Source organism: Notechis scutatus, chromosome 4, assembly GCF_049901735.1.
Source record: "Notechis scutatus isolate UNSWTSFEM ecotype Mainland chromosome 4, rNotScu1.2, whole genome shotgun sequence".
Taxonomy (NCBI): domain Eukaryota; kingdom Metazoa; phylum Chordata; class Lepidosauria; order Squamata; family Elapidae; genus Notechis; species Notechis scutatus.
In genome coordinates this window covers 15,659,682-15,674,764 of record NC_142012.1, presented here as the reverse complement: position 1 = coordinate 15,674,764, position 15,083 = coordinate 15,659,682, and the positions used below count along the sequence as shown (strand labels likewise).

Here is a 15,083-nt window from a genome sequence, read left to right as displayed (position 1 = left end):
CTCTCCGCACTGTATATGACTCTAGAATGTCTACATTAAATGTCATACAATTCTAAAAGGCCCAAAGGAATGGAGGATGCCCAAAGATCCTCTGATGTTATCCAACTAATTGAAAAAGTTCACCAAAACCTCAACTCTGTTCTAATTTGGGGCAAATTTAACTTCCAAGAAAAAGACTGTTCCACAACACAGGGACCAGGATTTCAGCTCACATGACTCTCATTGTGGAATAATTTAGAACTTGAGGGTCACCTTAAAGGTCAGGTGCAAAGATGCAAAGAATCAGGACTATCTGTTAAGTTGCAGCATGAAAAATTGTTTAAGCTTATACACAAAAATCTGGTCAATTCAACACGAAAGGGTCAAGGGAATTCAGGAGGGATTGGACTTGGTCTGCTTGTGGGCACACAATGACTCTAAACTGATGACACACTTAATACTACCTCTGGTTCTGCTTGTTCTTCTCTGAGAGACATAGGATTAGTAGAATGGAAGTGAATGAGGTGGCGGCCAGTATCATGGGCAATGCCCATGCCTTGTGAGAAGGGAAATAAATCCTGCAGTATGCCCATCTGTTTTTTTAACCTACTAGCTCTATACCCGTGCTTCACTACGAAACTATGTGATCAGGCTTAGTTTTTGGGGAGGAAAATGAGGGGAAAAAATTGTGCCTCTGCCTACCAGCATCCATCGGTATTCATTTGGCTAGCATCCTGTCAGTATGTGAGACAGTTGAGGGCTGTTTGGAAACTGAAGCAGTATTTGCTGTGTGAGCAAGAAGGAGACAGCAAGGAGCCTGGGTGAGGCTTAGCTCAACTGTTCTGTACTAAAGCTGCTTGGTGCTCTGAAACTGAAACTGAAACTCCTCTCCTCTGCTTGTGTTTTGCATTTGGAACAGATTTCTTTTCAGGTGGGGAGGGGGATTAGAACTCCTTAGCATCAGAGCATGTTAATAATAATAATATACAAAATACTAATGTTCTGATGGTCATTTCGAAAAATCATTTCTTAGTGAGCACCTAGAAGCCAAGAGGAACATAGGTGCCAAATTTCAAGTTTGTAAGCTTTACAGTTCTGGAGATTTTGTGATGATGCGTGAGTGGTATTTCGCTTTTATATAGAGAGATATATACCACAATGAAGAATACTCTATATCCTCCCTGCCTCAATTGACAAAATTCATTGAATGTAAAGAAAAGTTGTGGGCTTACAGATAAGACAGAGCCTGCTGTAATTGCCTTAAATGTCCTAAGTAAGTAATCCCTCTTGGCTGAAAGAGAAACACATACTCAGAGAAGGCCAATAAACACAAAATAGTGATAGATTTATTTACTTGTTTGCACTTTTACCCAACCTGTATAAGAAATCTTTTTTTTTTTGTTAGTCCAGCATTATAAGGAATTAAGATATACCCTGAAGAGGTGTAATTTAGATGAATTAGATCTAATTAAAGAAGGCACCCAACTTCAATCAATTCAGCATATTTAATATTGATGAATATGTTTCGAGGAGGGAATATACACAAATAGGTTTGATAATGTTCTATCAGGTGGAAAAGGAAAATATGGCAAGGTATACATCAATCTACATATATGCGCACCTACAATGGATGAGTTTGATTAAAGTTGAAAAGCTCATCTTAATAAGCAGAATAAATGGTTAATGATGTGACAAGAACATAATTTTAATCCAATGGAGTAAGAAAAATGAAGAATGAAAGACTGAACTAACTGGAATATAAGGAAAAAGCTGTGACTGTGTGATATCAAAACCGAGCCAGGTCCTATGGGGATCAATCTCAAATCCTTAATAAGTGCTAATTAGCTAAAGAAACTACACAACTACTAATTGCTTAGTGAAGGCCACTTTCAACTAAAAAAAAAGAACGATCTCACAGGTGTTGATGTCCGAAGGGCTCAATCTACTACAGCATTTCAAAATCAGTGGAATAAGTAACTTGGGACCTCTTTAACCTGAGGCTTCCTTATCTGGGTAGCTTCTTAAAAAGCCTGTAGCATCAAGATTCCATTGATAATATAAAGCACAGCTTAATTTTTCTCATTTCAACACTCTAACCTAAACGCAAGGACAAAAACATTTTAGTGAGCAATGTTCCTGGAATGTTGTATAAACAAAAGCAAGAGAATTATAGAATTCGAAGCATTCCATGCAGTGGTGGTATGCTACCGGGACTAAAAAAATAATCCTCTGACAATCAGCTGAAAGAAAAGAGCAGGATTGGCCCTCCCACCTGCCCCTGCGCTTTTCTCTTCTTTATCTTCTCAGCTGACTGGCGCTGCAAGTCCCAGCTGGTGCGGGGAAAGTGTTAGGTGCGGGCGCATTAGGTGTGCGTGCACACGTGTGTGATTACCGAACCATTAGTGGAACAGATGGATCCCACTGCTGATTCCATAAGTATATTATCTTGATAATTCTTACAGTGGCTTGTTAGGTCATAACTGTAGTGTATTTAAATAAAGACTTCTAGGGCGATGTTCCTATTAACAGAAGCAACTATACAATTGGTTAGTAACGTTAGTACCTGATTGGCCGCCAATAGCGGCGGGAAGTTTAACTAAATGTCATTGGCTGCGAGCCTTGGAGCAGCCGCTATAAAAAGGGCTGCTGCGGTTCGACTGCAGTTGAAGTTACTGATATTATTAAAGAGCTGAATTCAACTCCGGTCTGCGAGTCTCTTTATTGACGACAGAACCACTAAGAGATCAAGGCTTCCGTCACATTGGCTTGGGAGCAACATGAAGAGCTTCGCCAAATGGGAAGAAATAGGTAACTTTTGAGCCTGTATGAATATGAGTCAAACCTCCTTTTATGTACATCAGTGTTTTGAACAGATGAGAATTGAACTGGATAGACTTGAGGGTGGGGTAGTATAATAAAAATGCAATAATAAAAGAGTTCCAATGTTCCATTTGCTTCAAGGAGTTCCAAAAGGGGAGAAAGGTATGGCAGGAAAACAAAGAAACAAAACATCTCCCCAGATCTGGAATGACAAATAAATAGTTTGGCAAAAATGCCATTTCCCCAAAAACTATTAATCCCTATCCATTCTCTGGATACAGGATGCCCAGGTTGAGCATGGAGAATAATGCTCAACATTTACTTCTGAAATTTATTTAAGAGCACCATAGAAATGAGGTGAAATTCTGCTTAGCATTCATCAGGAATGCTACACCAAAGAATGATAATAGATGAAATAAACGGGTCTAGGAATGTCTCCTGCAAGGCTGCCTCTACTGCTAGGATTGTATCTTTTGGAAGTCCTGATGCTGCTGAGGTGAGGAAAAAATTGTTTTGTTTTTCTTAGGAATATGAGTCACCTAACAGCTATTTGGGTTAGAAATATATAAACCAGGATAAACATTTTAAAACTGTATCTTTAAGAAAATGCAAAATTGTAATTAGGTGTGGTTTCTCAAACGGCCATAAGATGGAGCCAGAAACCTGGGTTGTTTAGTCTTAGTCTCAGAAGAGAGTGTGTCTGAGTGAGTATCTCTGTTTCCTTCTGTTGGAAAGTATTGCCGTTCCTCCATTTTTCCTAATTGACTGATATTCATAGATTTAATGTAAGTCTGATACTGAACTGTTTTTGACACTGGACTTTGTTATTGAATTATCCCTGGATTGAGAAACTGACTGATTTACCTGTGAATGATTTTGGATTGTTTGTTTGGACTTTGCTTAACGTTTCTGGAAGTAAAAACCTACATTTACTGTACAGTGTATCTGTGTGCTGTATGTGTATTATTCAAACACTACTCTCAAATACGTCTCCCTGTATGCGCTCATTCTCCTAACGGGGAATTACCTCAACAGTTTTCTAAATCTATTTATATATGGGAAGAATTTATATATATATATATATGCAGGTCTTGGCATGTTCGGGTCTTTTCCCGTGTAAGATTGAGAGCAGCTTGGCAACGTTTTGATGAGGTCCCACTCGCCATCTTCAGGCTGGTGCTTTCAGCTTCGTGCTTGTGCGAGCAAAGCATGATTGGAGCTGCTGTCTCCCTATATATATTGTTGGGGAGTTTGGCTGTGTTGTCATTTCTTGATTGGTTGATGGAGTTGATGTTTGCAGATTGGCTGGCTTTTTCGTAAGAACATGTGTGGCTGAGGTATTGGCTGTGTCTATCAGCCTCCTGTGTTGTAACGATCTGGGTAATGGGCTGTGTGATGACCTTCTGAGTTCTATTGTTTTGACATCCTGGGTCTTGTGCTGTAATCTCCTGGGTCATAATGACCTGGGCCATGGGCTGTGTGATGACCTTCTGAGTTCTATTGTTGTGGCATCCTGGGTCTTGTGCTGTAATCTCCTGGGTTGTTGGCCTCAAATACAGGCCTCAAACTCAGAGCCAAACCAAAACCTGGAACGTCACATCACAGCCCCCTGCTCAGGATATCACATCACAGAACTCAGGAGATTACACCACAAAACCTCAGGATGTTGCAACACAGCCAACGTCCCAGGAGATTATAGCACAAGACCCAGGATGCCAAGGAAATTGATTTATTGAGTATGTGTGATCAACTTTTACTAACCCCCACAGTTGGCTTTTCTCCAGGACATAAACAAATAAGATGCCAATTGTACTCTTAATATTTTTTTTGTTGATAAAGTATGACATTAAAATTTATTTATTTATTTTTCATCTATCTATCTATTTATAAAACTCATTTCCCTCAAAGAGGGTTTCTGGAGGGGTGTACAATGTCATATCACCTATAAGTAAAACAACATAGAAAAATTAACATTAAAATTAAACTAGAAGTAAAATTTTTGAAATTATAGAACAATGACAATTGAATATCAAAAAGAATTTTTTTTAAAAAAAATCCTAAAATGCCATTTAATGTTGGATTAAAGGTGGAGGAGCTCTCAGAGCACTAGCCAGCCCCACGATTGTGTGGTTTTCTGTGCCCCCCAACACCCCTTCGTGGAAGGCCAAGAGATTGGGGAACTTGAAGATCCTATGTCTTTTACTTCCTGGAATCTCATTGTCCTTTCTTCCCAGTTATGCCTCTTCATTGAGTTCAATGAAGGCAAGTTGTAGCTAAATTTCAGTCCCCTGCCCCATACCAGGGTTTGCTGAAACTATTTCTCCTTCTCTCCCAGTTAATTCTCTAGTTGACTTTTGATAAAGAGCAGAGAGGGAAGAGGGATGAGAACGATTCAGAGGTCGTGTTAAGCTATGCAAAGGTCAGCTTTGAAAATAGGATGGAAGGTTGCACAAAACAAATGGAGAAGGCATGACAGATCCACTGGGAGCCTGGAAGACATAAATCTAATATGGTCAGAAAACAAGAAAGGCAAAAAAAAAAAAAAAAAAGCTCAAAGGCAGAATCTGCCATCACAAGCAAAGTAAGACATCAAAATTTGTGAAGCCACTGGAATCGACAAATTAATGGACTCCAAAGGTAGTGTGATTTTGATGCCTCTCTCTCTGTGTGTGTGTGTGTGTGTGTGTAGCTGCACACACACACATACACACACACCTTAGAATGAAGATGTGAATAGGATTTTTTTTTAAAGAGCAAGGCATTAACAAAACTGAATATGAATTCCATAGAAATTCTCCAGTCTACATTAAAGTCTCATTATGGTTTCGATGGGAAAGATTGACAATGTGTTTAAGTCTTTCCTTTTTGAAATCAGTGAAGTTGAGAAGGGACTTTGATTTTATACTTAAAATACATTGGAAGGCACTTTATGGTTGGCAACTAACCCGTGAACTCAGGTGTAGCATAGTTCTATGGTCATCGTTCTATTCAAATTCTCAGCATCCAGGTTATCAATAATGGTAATGAAAACTTTCTCACCCATTGATTTCATTTCCTAGGTCTCTTTCAGGGGTGGGATTCTACCGGTTCGCACCTATTCGCTAAAACTGGTTGTTAACTTTCTAAGCAGTTTGGAGAACTGGTTGTTAGAAGAAATTACTGGCCTAATCCTGTAAGGAAGGCAGGAAGGAAACATTCTGGTGTTCCTTACAGTAACTGCCTCTCCGTTAACCCTTATTACATTCTTGGCAGGACTAGACCTCCTGTCTCAGGAACTTCTCTGGAGTTTGTTTTTTTCCTCCTTTGCTGCTACTTTGCTTGTGTGGAGTGACCATTTAAAGTTACAATGGCACTGAAAAAAAGTAACATGACCATTTTTCACACTTACAACTGTTGCAACATCCCCACAGTCAGGAGAGGCCAGGCGAGGAGATGCGTGCCTCGATGTGAGTGATGTTGAGTTGGCCACACCCAGCCAGTCACATGACCACCAAGCCACACCCACAAACTAAGCCAGCCCACAGAACCTGTTGTTAAAAAATTTGAATCCTACCCCTGGTCTCTTTCTCTTGATTGTTCCTCAGATTGATTATGCCACAACCCCAGAGTAACAGACTAAGACCTTATTTGAAAATTACAAAAGCATCACTGAGTCACAGGAAGAAGATGGACAAAGAAGGACCCTAAAAATAGTTTAACATTAGGGGAATAGGAGTGTTCAGTAGAAAGAGGTGGTCAGGTTGGGAAATCAGACTCTTTTTGATGGACGAAGATGTTGCTACATTGTAGAGCAATTTCAAAGAAATGTTATCTGTTTACCCCAGAGAACAACTACTCTCGGAATCCTTATAGGAAGCAGTTCAAAGGCAAAGGGAATGGATCATGGAAAGATTGCAACACTTTCATATGGCAACATTGGTAGTAGGGCAATCCAATTCATTAATAACTCATATAAATCAAAGGGAAACTTTGGCAGATAAAGAGTGCATTCAAGCTTAGCCTCCTGGAAAAAGCTGGTGTAACCTGGTAAGAAAATTCAGTTTAAAAAGTCTTGAAAAGCAGCTGTTCCCTTCTAATGGCCCAATTTTGTAAATACAGCTCATATACTGCATACAGATAGAAGTGTCCTTTAAACAGGGAAGAGTTGCAGACAGAAACATGTTGCAAGTTCAGAGCAGAGCTCCAGTCTTCAGCAAGCAAGCAAGTTAGTTTCTCTTTTACTTCAGTCCAGCAGGCAAGCAAGAAGAGAGAAGCAGTTTCATTTCCAATAGACAGATTCAGAGCTCAACATAGCTGCAGAGTTGCAGAGCTTAATATAGAGCCACGCCTAAGCTACTTCTAGTTTCAGTTTCCATATTGTCCTCATTGGCTGATTTAGTTGCTATGCCTATTCATTGGCTGACCTTGTTACTGGAATATGCTCTATTCCAGTTCATGAATATACTCTGACAAGTTCTTTATTGAATAGGATCCTAGATTGCAAAATTGAGGTGTTGCGTATTAATGTGATACATAATGCATTGTGTATCTAAGGACCAAACATACTGAATTTTGCATGATCCTTGTGATGATTGCAACTTTATTGTGGGTTAATGTGCGTGAAAAAAATGTGGAAAAAACGTGGAGAAATACTGCACATGACTTCTATAATGACACATTATAATGGAATGTGCACATATTAACCCGAAGGGACTAGAGAAATGGATGAAAGGAAATGGGAAATATTCAAAGAGATATGGAACCTATACCTAAGGGTCAAGAGTGCCGCATAGCAATAAAATACACCGAGGGTAGAGAGAGGACAGGATGAATAAAAGAGAAGGTGTAAATATCAGTATGGCTAAAGCAACATTGTTTAAGCACAACATCCAGACTTAACAATTCTAGAAGCAAGCCAGAAATGGGACTATAACTTATTAAGATGTCTTCTAATAGCTTTTGTAGGCTCAGAGGTATGTCATTTATTTCAACTCTGCTGCTAGTAAAATGGCAATAGTTTCAGGCAAAAGTGGAGACTTAGCAGCAAATTTTTAAAATGATGAACAATAAAAATAAAAGATACTAGTCATGATCTGGATTGGATATGCCTCATACTTTTTTTTTTCTGGCCAAATCTTTTTCTGGCGCTTATATTAACTTTTGAAGATGCCTGCTTGGAACTTGCCTTCTCAAGTTCTATTTCCAAGACTTTAAAAGTACAATTTCAAGATGTTCCAATGCAAATGAGAGGCATTAAGTAGATATTGGAAGGAGGTTCTTCTCTCTGATGGCACCCACAAAATGTAATTTTCTCCTTGACAATGTTCATCTAGCATCAATGCTGTGATATATATATAGCCTTTTAAAAAAATCCCAGATAATTACATTGAAAAAAAAATCTAAATACACTTTTAAGGTTGTGAGTCTATGACCTTATGGTCCTAAAGCAACCTAGAGCTTTAGTTCTCAATCATGAAGAAGACAATCCAGCATTGATTCCTTCATTATACCATTATATAGTCAATCTTTGCTTTGCCAGTGCTTTCTAAGCTGGCACATTTCAATCTTGGAAGACTGTAAAGGAGGCATACAGAAGAGCTGAGTAACCAAACAATTGGAGACCATTAAATAGCTTGTATGATGTGCTGTCACCGGTGGGGGTTATTTTATTTTATTTTATTATATATGATTCTCTCTTATATTAGTTTTATTGTTTTTTTATATGATGTTTTTATATTCTTGTAAGCTGCCTTGAGTCTCCATGTGCGAATAGGCAGCAATATAAATCTCCTAAATAAAAAATAAAATAAATTTTAAATTTAAATTTAAATTCTATGTTTGCATGTTAAGCATCTTAATTGGTTTAATTGGTCAATGACTCCAGAAATTTCATTTATGAGTTATCACCAATAGCGATAACACAGCGACCAGCAAGAACAATACTATTGAATGGGTAGCATAAGGATCCATTATATTACATGCATCACATGAAGCCAGTTTGCAATAGTATCCTTCCTTATTCTTCCATTCATACAATGTACTGACTCATCAGCTGGATTGTTCATATTGTAAGAAGAGCTTCTCAAAGCAGCCCAGCAGGAAAACGGGCTGCTGGCTTGAAAAATATGCATATAATCCTGAAAATCAGGAGAAGACAGCATCTTCATTCTGTATCCTGTCCACATGAATTTCTTTTGCACCAGTATAACCTCTGATTATATCAGTATTTCATGCATTTTAAAATACAATAAAAACCTGCATATAGTTAGCAGGGCTAGAAAATGATTGCAAACTATGAGCATTGTTGGCTGAATCATATCCCTGCTGGCGGGTTGGAAAAAGAAAGAAAGAAAGAAAGAAAGAAAGAAAGAAAGAAAGAAAGAAAGAAAGAAAGAAAGAAAGAAAGAAAGAAAGAAAGAAGGAAGGAAGGAAGGAAGGAAGGAAGGAAGGAAGGAAGGAAGGAAGGAAGGAAGGAAGGGGAAGGGGAAGGGAAGGGAAGGAAAGGAAGAAGGAGGGAGGGAGGAAAGGGGAAGAAAGGAAGGAAAGGGAAAGAAGAAGGGAGGAAGGAAGGAAGGAAGGAAGAGAAGAAGAGAGGGAGGGAGGAAGGGAGGGAAGGAAGAAGGAAAGAAAGAAAGGAAAGAAAGAAAAAAGAGAAAGAAAGGGAAGAAAAGAAAGGGAAGAAGGGAGGGATGGAGGAAAGAAAGAAAGAACTAAATAATGTGCTTCTTTGCAGAATATGGAATATTGCAACAAGAGCTGGTAGTTTCTTCCTCCCTCCTCTCCTCCCTCCCCATCTTTTCTTGCTCTTTTCTTGGCATTTTTAAGCAGGTGAGTGATTGCATTAATTTCTTTCTTTTACCTTTTAGAAACGCCACCAAATCTTTGCTCTTATCTTCATTGATTTTGCCTTCCAGAGAGGAAAGCGTCCCGCTCACATCTCTCAGGACGAGGGAAATGTTGTCAACCTTCTTCTGTAGCAAAGTCAGTTTCATCTCCTGGCTGCTAATCTGTTCATTCACTTTTTGTGCAACTGCTGGATGGGGGGGAGGGGAGGGGGAGAGAAATAGGGGGGGAAATGCAATAAAAGCAGAAGATGTTTACTGCAAGGAAAAAAATGGATCCACACCAAAATAGAATCCACAACCTGTTGTCAGAAAGAGGGTGAAAAGTTTCTTCAGTCATTCAAGTGAGTTTTCCATTTTGATTTTTGTCATGCACTTCTTACAAGCAACAGTCACCCATAATTGCTGAATGATCCATATTCATTACAAGTTAGTTATCATTCCAGGAGAGTCTATTGAATAGTTCATAGAAATTTAATGAGCGTAAGTGAAGTCTTTGTCTACCTAGTCAATTTCTGGTTTTACTTTTTTCAATAAATGCATTAGACTCTGTGGGACTGGTCCTATGAAAGAACTAAACAACCACTGTGTTAACAGAAATTTGCAGTGCAAAAATTAAATCACACTTTAGCAATATATTGCTCCTTTAGCAACAGACTCTACAATTCACTTTCCCTGAGAATGATTTTTTTTTATTATTTGTTTATGAAACTTGTATGCCTCTCTAAGTGGTTTACAGGCATGAAATAAAATATAGTGTAAAACATTAAAACAATAAACATTTCATGTCCAAAATATCTAAAGGCCTCACCCATTCCCTTCCTTAAAATATTCACTCAAATGCAAATAGAACATCCTGATATTAGCTCCCCTGTCTGTCCTTTTCCAAAGATTTAGGTATGGAAATGGGAACGATTTGCCTCCCAAAGACTCTTGTTCCATTCTCAGCATTTTATTTATAGGTTTATTTACTAACTCGCTTATTTGTATCCTGCCATTATTATTTTTACAAATAACTCAAGGCGGTGAACACGTCTAGCACACCTTCCTCCTCCTATTTTCCTCATCACAGCAACCCTGCCAGGTGGGTTGGGCTGAGAACAGACTGGTCCAAAGTCACCCAGTTGCTCCCTCCCTCCCCATCCTGCTTAATTATATTTTGATTGAATTTTAAATTTGTGATCTCTATTTATTGTCTTATGGTTTTATACAGCATTTTATTTCAGGTCTGTAAGCTACCTAGATAAATAAATAAATGCATAAATAAATAAAGACATACTTACATACATACATACATACATACATACATACATACATACCGTATTTGCCGGCGTATAAGACGACCCGGCGTATAAGACGACCCCCCACCACCACCGGAAACGCCCTCCAGAAATCCCCGGGCTGCAGCGGCAGGGCGGAGTGCCAGGGGCCATGGGAAGAGCAGGAAGGCTGCAGCCTCGGGCGGAGCGAGGCGAGCGGGATGAAGCGGAGCGACGCAGGGGATCCGGGAAGCCAGAGGCGCCTTCGCTGCGTCCAACAAGCATCCGAAAGCCGGCAGTGGATATACCGGCGTATAAGACGACCCCCACTTGGAGGCATGTTTTTCGGGGCAAAAAAGTCGTCTTATACGCCGGCAAATATGGTACATGCCTAAGGTGGGACTAGAACTCCCTCTTTATAGCCTGTGACTTAATCACTAGAATGAAGTGACTCTCACATTCCCAGTAATCTCATTCCCCAATGCCCCTCCAATAATAAAGCTCCCCTTTCCCTCCCCAAAAATTGATTGCCCCTTTTGTTGACATCAATCATTACCTGTGGCCTCCTAACACCATTGAGAATATGGATCCTGAAATGCATCCTTTTATCTTGAAACATCCTGTAATCCAATGGTTGCCAACCAATGGGCCGGGGACCACTGGTGGTCCACAAGAAAATATTGGTGGTCCACAGAGAAATGTCCCCCCTCAAAGCACCCCCCAAACCAATTAATCCAGGCTGCATGGGAACACAAGGCTGCGCCACCCACATGGCCCGTCCACCCGCTGGTCCCCACCCTTTGGCCGAGCGCAAACCTTACCTTGAGTAGAGCCATGCGAGCTGGAACTGGAAGGTAAGACCAAAGGCGGGGGAGGGAAAATTGCCCCAGGGTGGCTTGCTGATGTTGGTGGGAAAGTCGGTCCCATAGTCTAGAGCTGCAGTAGTCACAGGACTGGCCCTTTGGTCATCCCGGAGCAGCTTCTCCAGTCCATGGCAGGCCGGTGCACCTGGATGGAGGAGCAGCTGTTCCAGAATGACCAAAGGGCCAGCCCTGTGACTACTGCAGCTCTGGAATATGGGACCGACTTTCCCACCAAAGTCAGCAAGCCACCGTTAGTCAAAAATCATATTAGTGGTCCACAGGATTTAAAATTATGAGTTTGATGGTCCCTGAGGTCCAAAAGGTTGCCAACCCCTGCTCTAATCCACCCTACAAGGCTTATTTCTTTCCTTTATTGCACTTGCTCTCAAGGAAACAATGATGGCACCCAACTACAACTGTTAGTGCATAATAATGCCTTCTATGGGGGAGCTGAAAAATTAATGAAGATGCCAGAGGTGGGTGAAAATAAGCTACCTATTTGTTTTTTTAAAAAATTGAAACAATCTTTGGGGGAAAATGTCAAGTATAAGGAAGATGTCTGCAAATATGCTTCAATCCATAGACACACCTTGAAATCAAGTATTTCCAGAACAAAAGGGATAAGGTTAGGTAGAAAATATTTCCCATCCATTGGTTTTTGCAAGAAGAATCCGAAGGGGTTGCAGCTGCTGTCTTGCCTTATAAAATAGCAGAGGTCTGATGGTCTGTCTATAGTTATCTCTGGATCACAGAATAGAGCAGCAGCTAACAATATCCGAATTCTATAACCATTGAATTCATGCCATTGGAGCCTTTGACTCTGCATTGCTTTAGATCTTTCTTATGAGGTCATCGGTTTTTTTGCTCATTCGGTTCAGTAGCTCTCCCGTGAGCCTATTCTCTATAGATATTATCTTCTGCCCTTTCTGAGTACAAGAAAGAAAAGGCTCTGATGATCCAGCCACACTTTGGAGTGTGAGGTGGGGGATCTCCTTTAGCTCTGGGTTTTAATAAATGGGATTGGCAATGATAGTGCAGGGAACTATAATAATTACAACTACTACTGACCTTGGTCGTTTGGCTCCTGCTGCTGCTGTTGGTTTCCCAGAGTTTGCCCAGTAGTAGCTGTATTGCTCTCTGCCTGGTTGCTGTGGATGGGGACTTGATCCTGTTGGGCTGAAAGAAGAACAAGCAGAAGGAGAAGGTTGAGTAAACTGTCCAATGTGACTCATTCATTCAATACCCAACAATATTATGACCTGTTGGAGTCTTAGTGGACAACCAGTTAAATAAGAGTCAGCAGTGTGCGGTGGCTGCCAAAAAAGCAATCCTAAGCAACGGGGTTGGACTAGATGACCTCCATTGTCCCTTCCGTTATTCTATGAAGTATGAATAAGCTGCATTAACAGAGGGATACAATCAAGATCAAATGAGGTGCTAATACCACTCTATAAAGCCTTAGTAAGACCACACCTAGAGTACTGCACCCAGTTTTGTTCACCACATTATAGAAAAGATGTTGAGACTCTAGAAAGAGTGCAGAGAAGAGCAACCAGGATGATTAGGGGACTAGAGGCTAAAACATATGATGAATGGTTGCAGGAACTGGGCATGGCTAGTCTAGTGAAAAGAAGGACCAGGGGAGACATGATAGCAATTTTCCAATGTTTGAGGGGCTGCCCCAGAGAGGAAGGGGCCAAGCTATTTTCTAAAGCACCTGTAGGCCAGACAAGGAATAATGGATGGAAACTGAACAAGCAGCAATTCAACCTGGAAATAAGGAGAAATGTTCTGACAGTGAGAACAATCAATGGAACAGAAGTTACCTTCGGAGTTGTGGGAGCCATCACTGGAGGCTTTTAAGAAGAGATTGGAGTGCCGTTTGTCAGAAATGGTGTAGGGTCTCCTGCTTGGGCAGTGGGTTGGACGAGATGACCTACAAGGCCCCTTCCAACTCTTTTAATCTATGCTGTTTGGTGCCCCTACGCTTCTCAGACTTAAATATCTGTGCTAATTCTTGAGTCAGCTGTTCTGTCCAGCTAGGCCACATGCTGCCATATGCTACCAGGTTGTTAGAGGATGTGAAATGGTTTTATTTCTTACCAAAGAAGATTAAAACTACCTCCTCCAGTTTTCAATTGATTGTGATTTGCAGAAGTTGCAAGATTTTCTCTCCTTTATTATTAAAATCAAGTGGAGATTGGCATGTTTGACACTGGAGAATTAGAACATAGCGTTGAACAAGTCTGGTAATGATAATTACATAGCATCTTTTGCAGATCTCCTGTGATCCTAAGGAAGAGTAATCCGGATAATTGGTTTCTGTTAAGTTGTGTAACTTCTGATAGGTATCAGTCTGGTTTTCAGTATTGCCTTTTAGCTAAAACTATAGTAATTTTTGTAACGCTGGTTGAAAATGGATAGAAGGTTTGGAAAATTATTGATATTTCATTAGGGAAAGGATCTTAGTGTTCCCTAATTTGACATAGCTGCAAACATAGCTGCAAATTGATCTAAGCCCCAGAGCTCACTGTAACAGCATTGCCAAAAAGGCATTAGGAGTTATTAGCCTTATTTTGCGAAGCTTCTTCTCCAGTAACATTGAATTGTTAACTGGGGCATAAAAAACCTTTGCCAGACCAATTCTTGAATACAGCTCGTCCATCTCGAACACACATTGTATATCGGATATTAACACAATTGAGCGGGTTCCGAGGTATTTCTCGAGAAAAGTTCTCCACTCCTCTACTCACAATAGAATTCCCTATGCCTCCAGACTTGAAATTTTGGGCTTGGACAATCTGGAACTGCACTGCCTGCGGTCCGATCTAAGCATAGTTCACAAAATTGTCTGCTATAACATCTTGCCTGTCAACAACTTCTTCAATCACAACAATACATGGGCAAACAACCGATACAAACTTAAGGTAATCCACTCCAAACTCAATTGCAGAAAATACAACTTCCGCAACAGAGTGGTCATCACCTGGAATGCCCTACCTGACTCCATTGTTACAGACTCAATCCCGCACAGCTCCAACCTCAAACTGTCTACCGTGGACCTCACCCCATTCCTAAGAGGTCCTTAAAGGGGACTTGTGTTGTGGTTAGCCGGAAGCTGGAGCAGATGGCTGAGGAGAGCAAGGACTCAGATAAGGGGCCAGGACCATTAGGGAGTGGACTGCTGCCTTCAGAGATTGTGGGGGCTGGCAGCAGGGATGAGGAGGTTTCCGAGGAGCCTGTGCCAAGTGTGCTTGCGTGCAGGATTGCTCATAGGAAAGAGCAGCTACAACAGCATGAGTGACTCGGGAGTAAGGCTGCAATGTAATGGCCCCTCCTTC

General features: G+C 40.6%; 1 protein-coding gene across 2 annotated transcripts in view; it reads right to left on the bottom strand.

Annotated features, from left to right (window-relative positions):
- MMRN1 (multimerin 1) overlaps nucleotides 1-15,083 on the bottom strand; it is an 87,581-nt gene that overhangs the window by 19,088 nt on the left and 53,410 nt on the right. Inside the window, exons 4-5 of one of the 2 annotated variants that reach the window (XM_026672651.2) lie at nucleotides 12,811-12,918; nucleotides 9,638-9,811 (exon numbers count right to left, since the gene is read on the bottom strand). In XM_026672651.2, the coding sequence (XP_026528436.2) occupies nucleotides 9,638-9,811; nucleotides 12,811-12,918 (282 nt within the window). The remainder of the gene's footprint in view (nucleotides 1-9,637; nucleotides 9,812-12,810; nucleotides 12,919-15,083) is intronic. The other variant, XM_087962868.1, reaches the window with a different exon arrangement.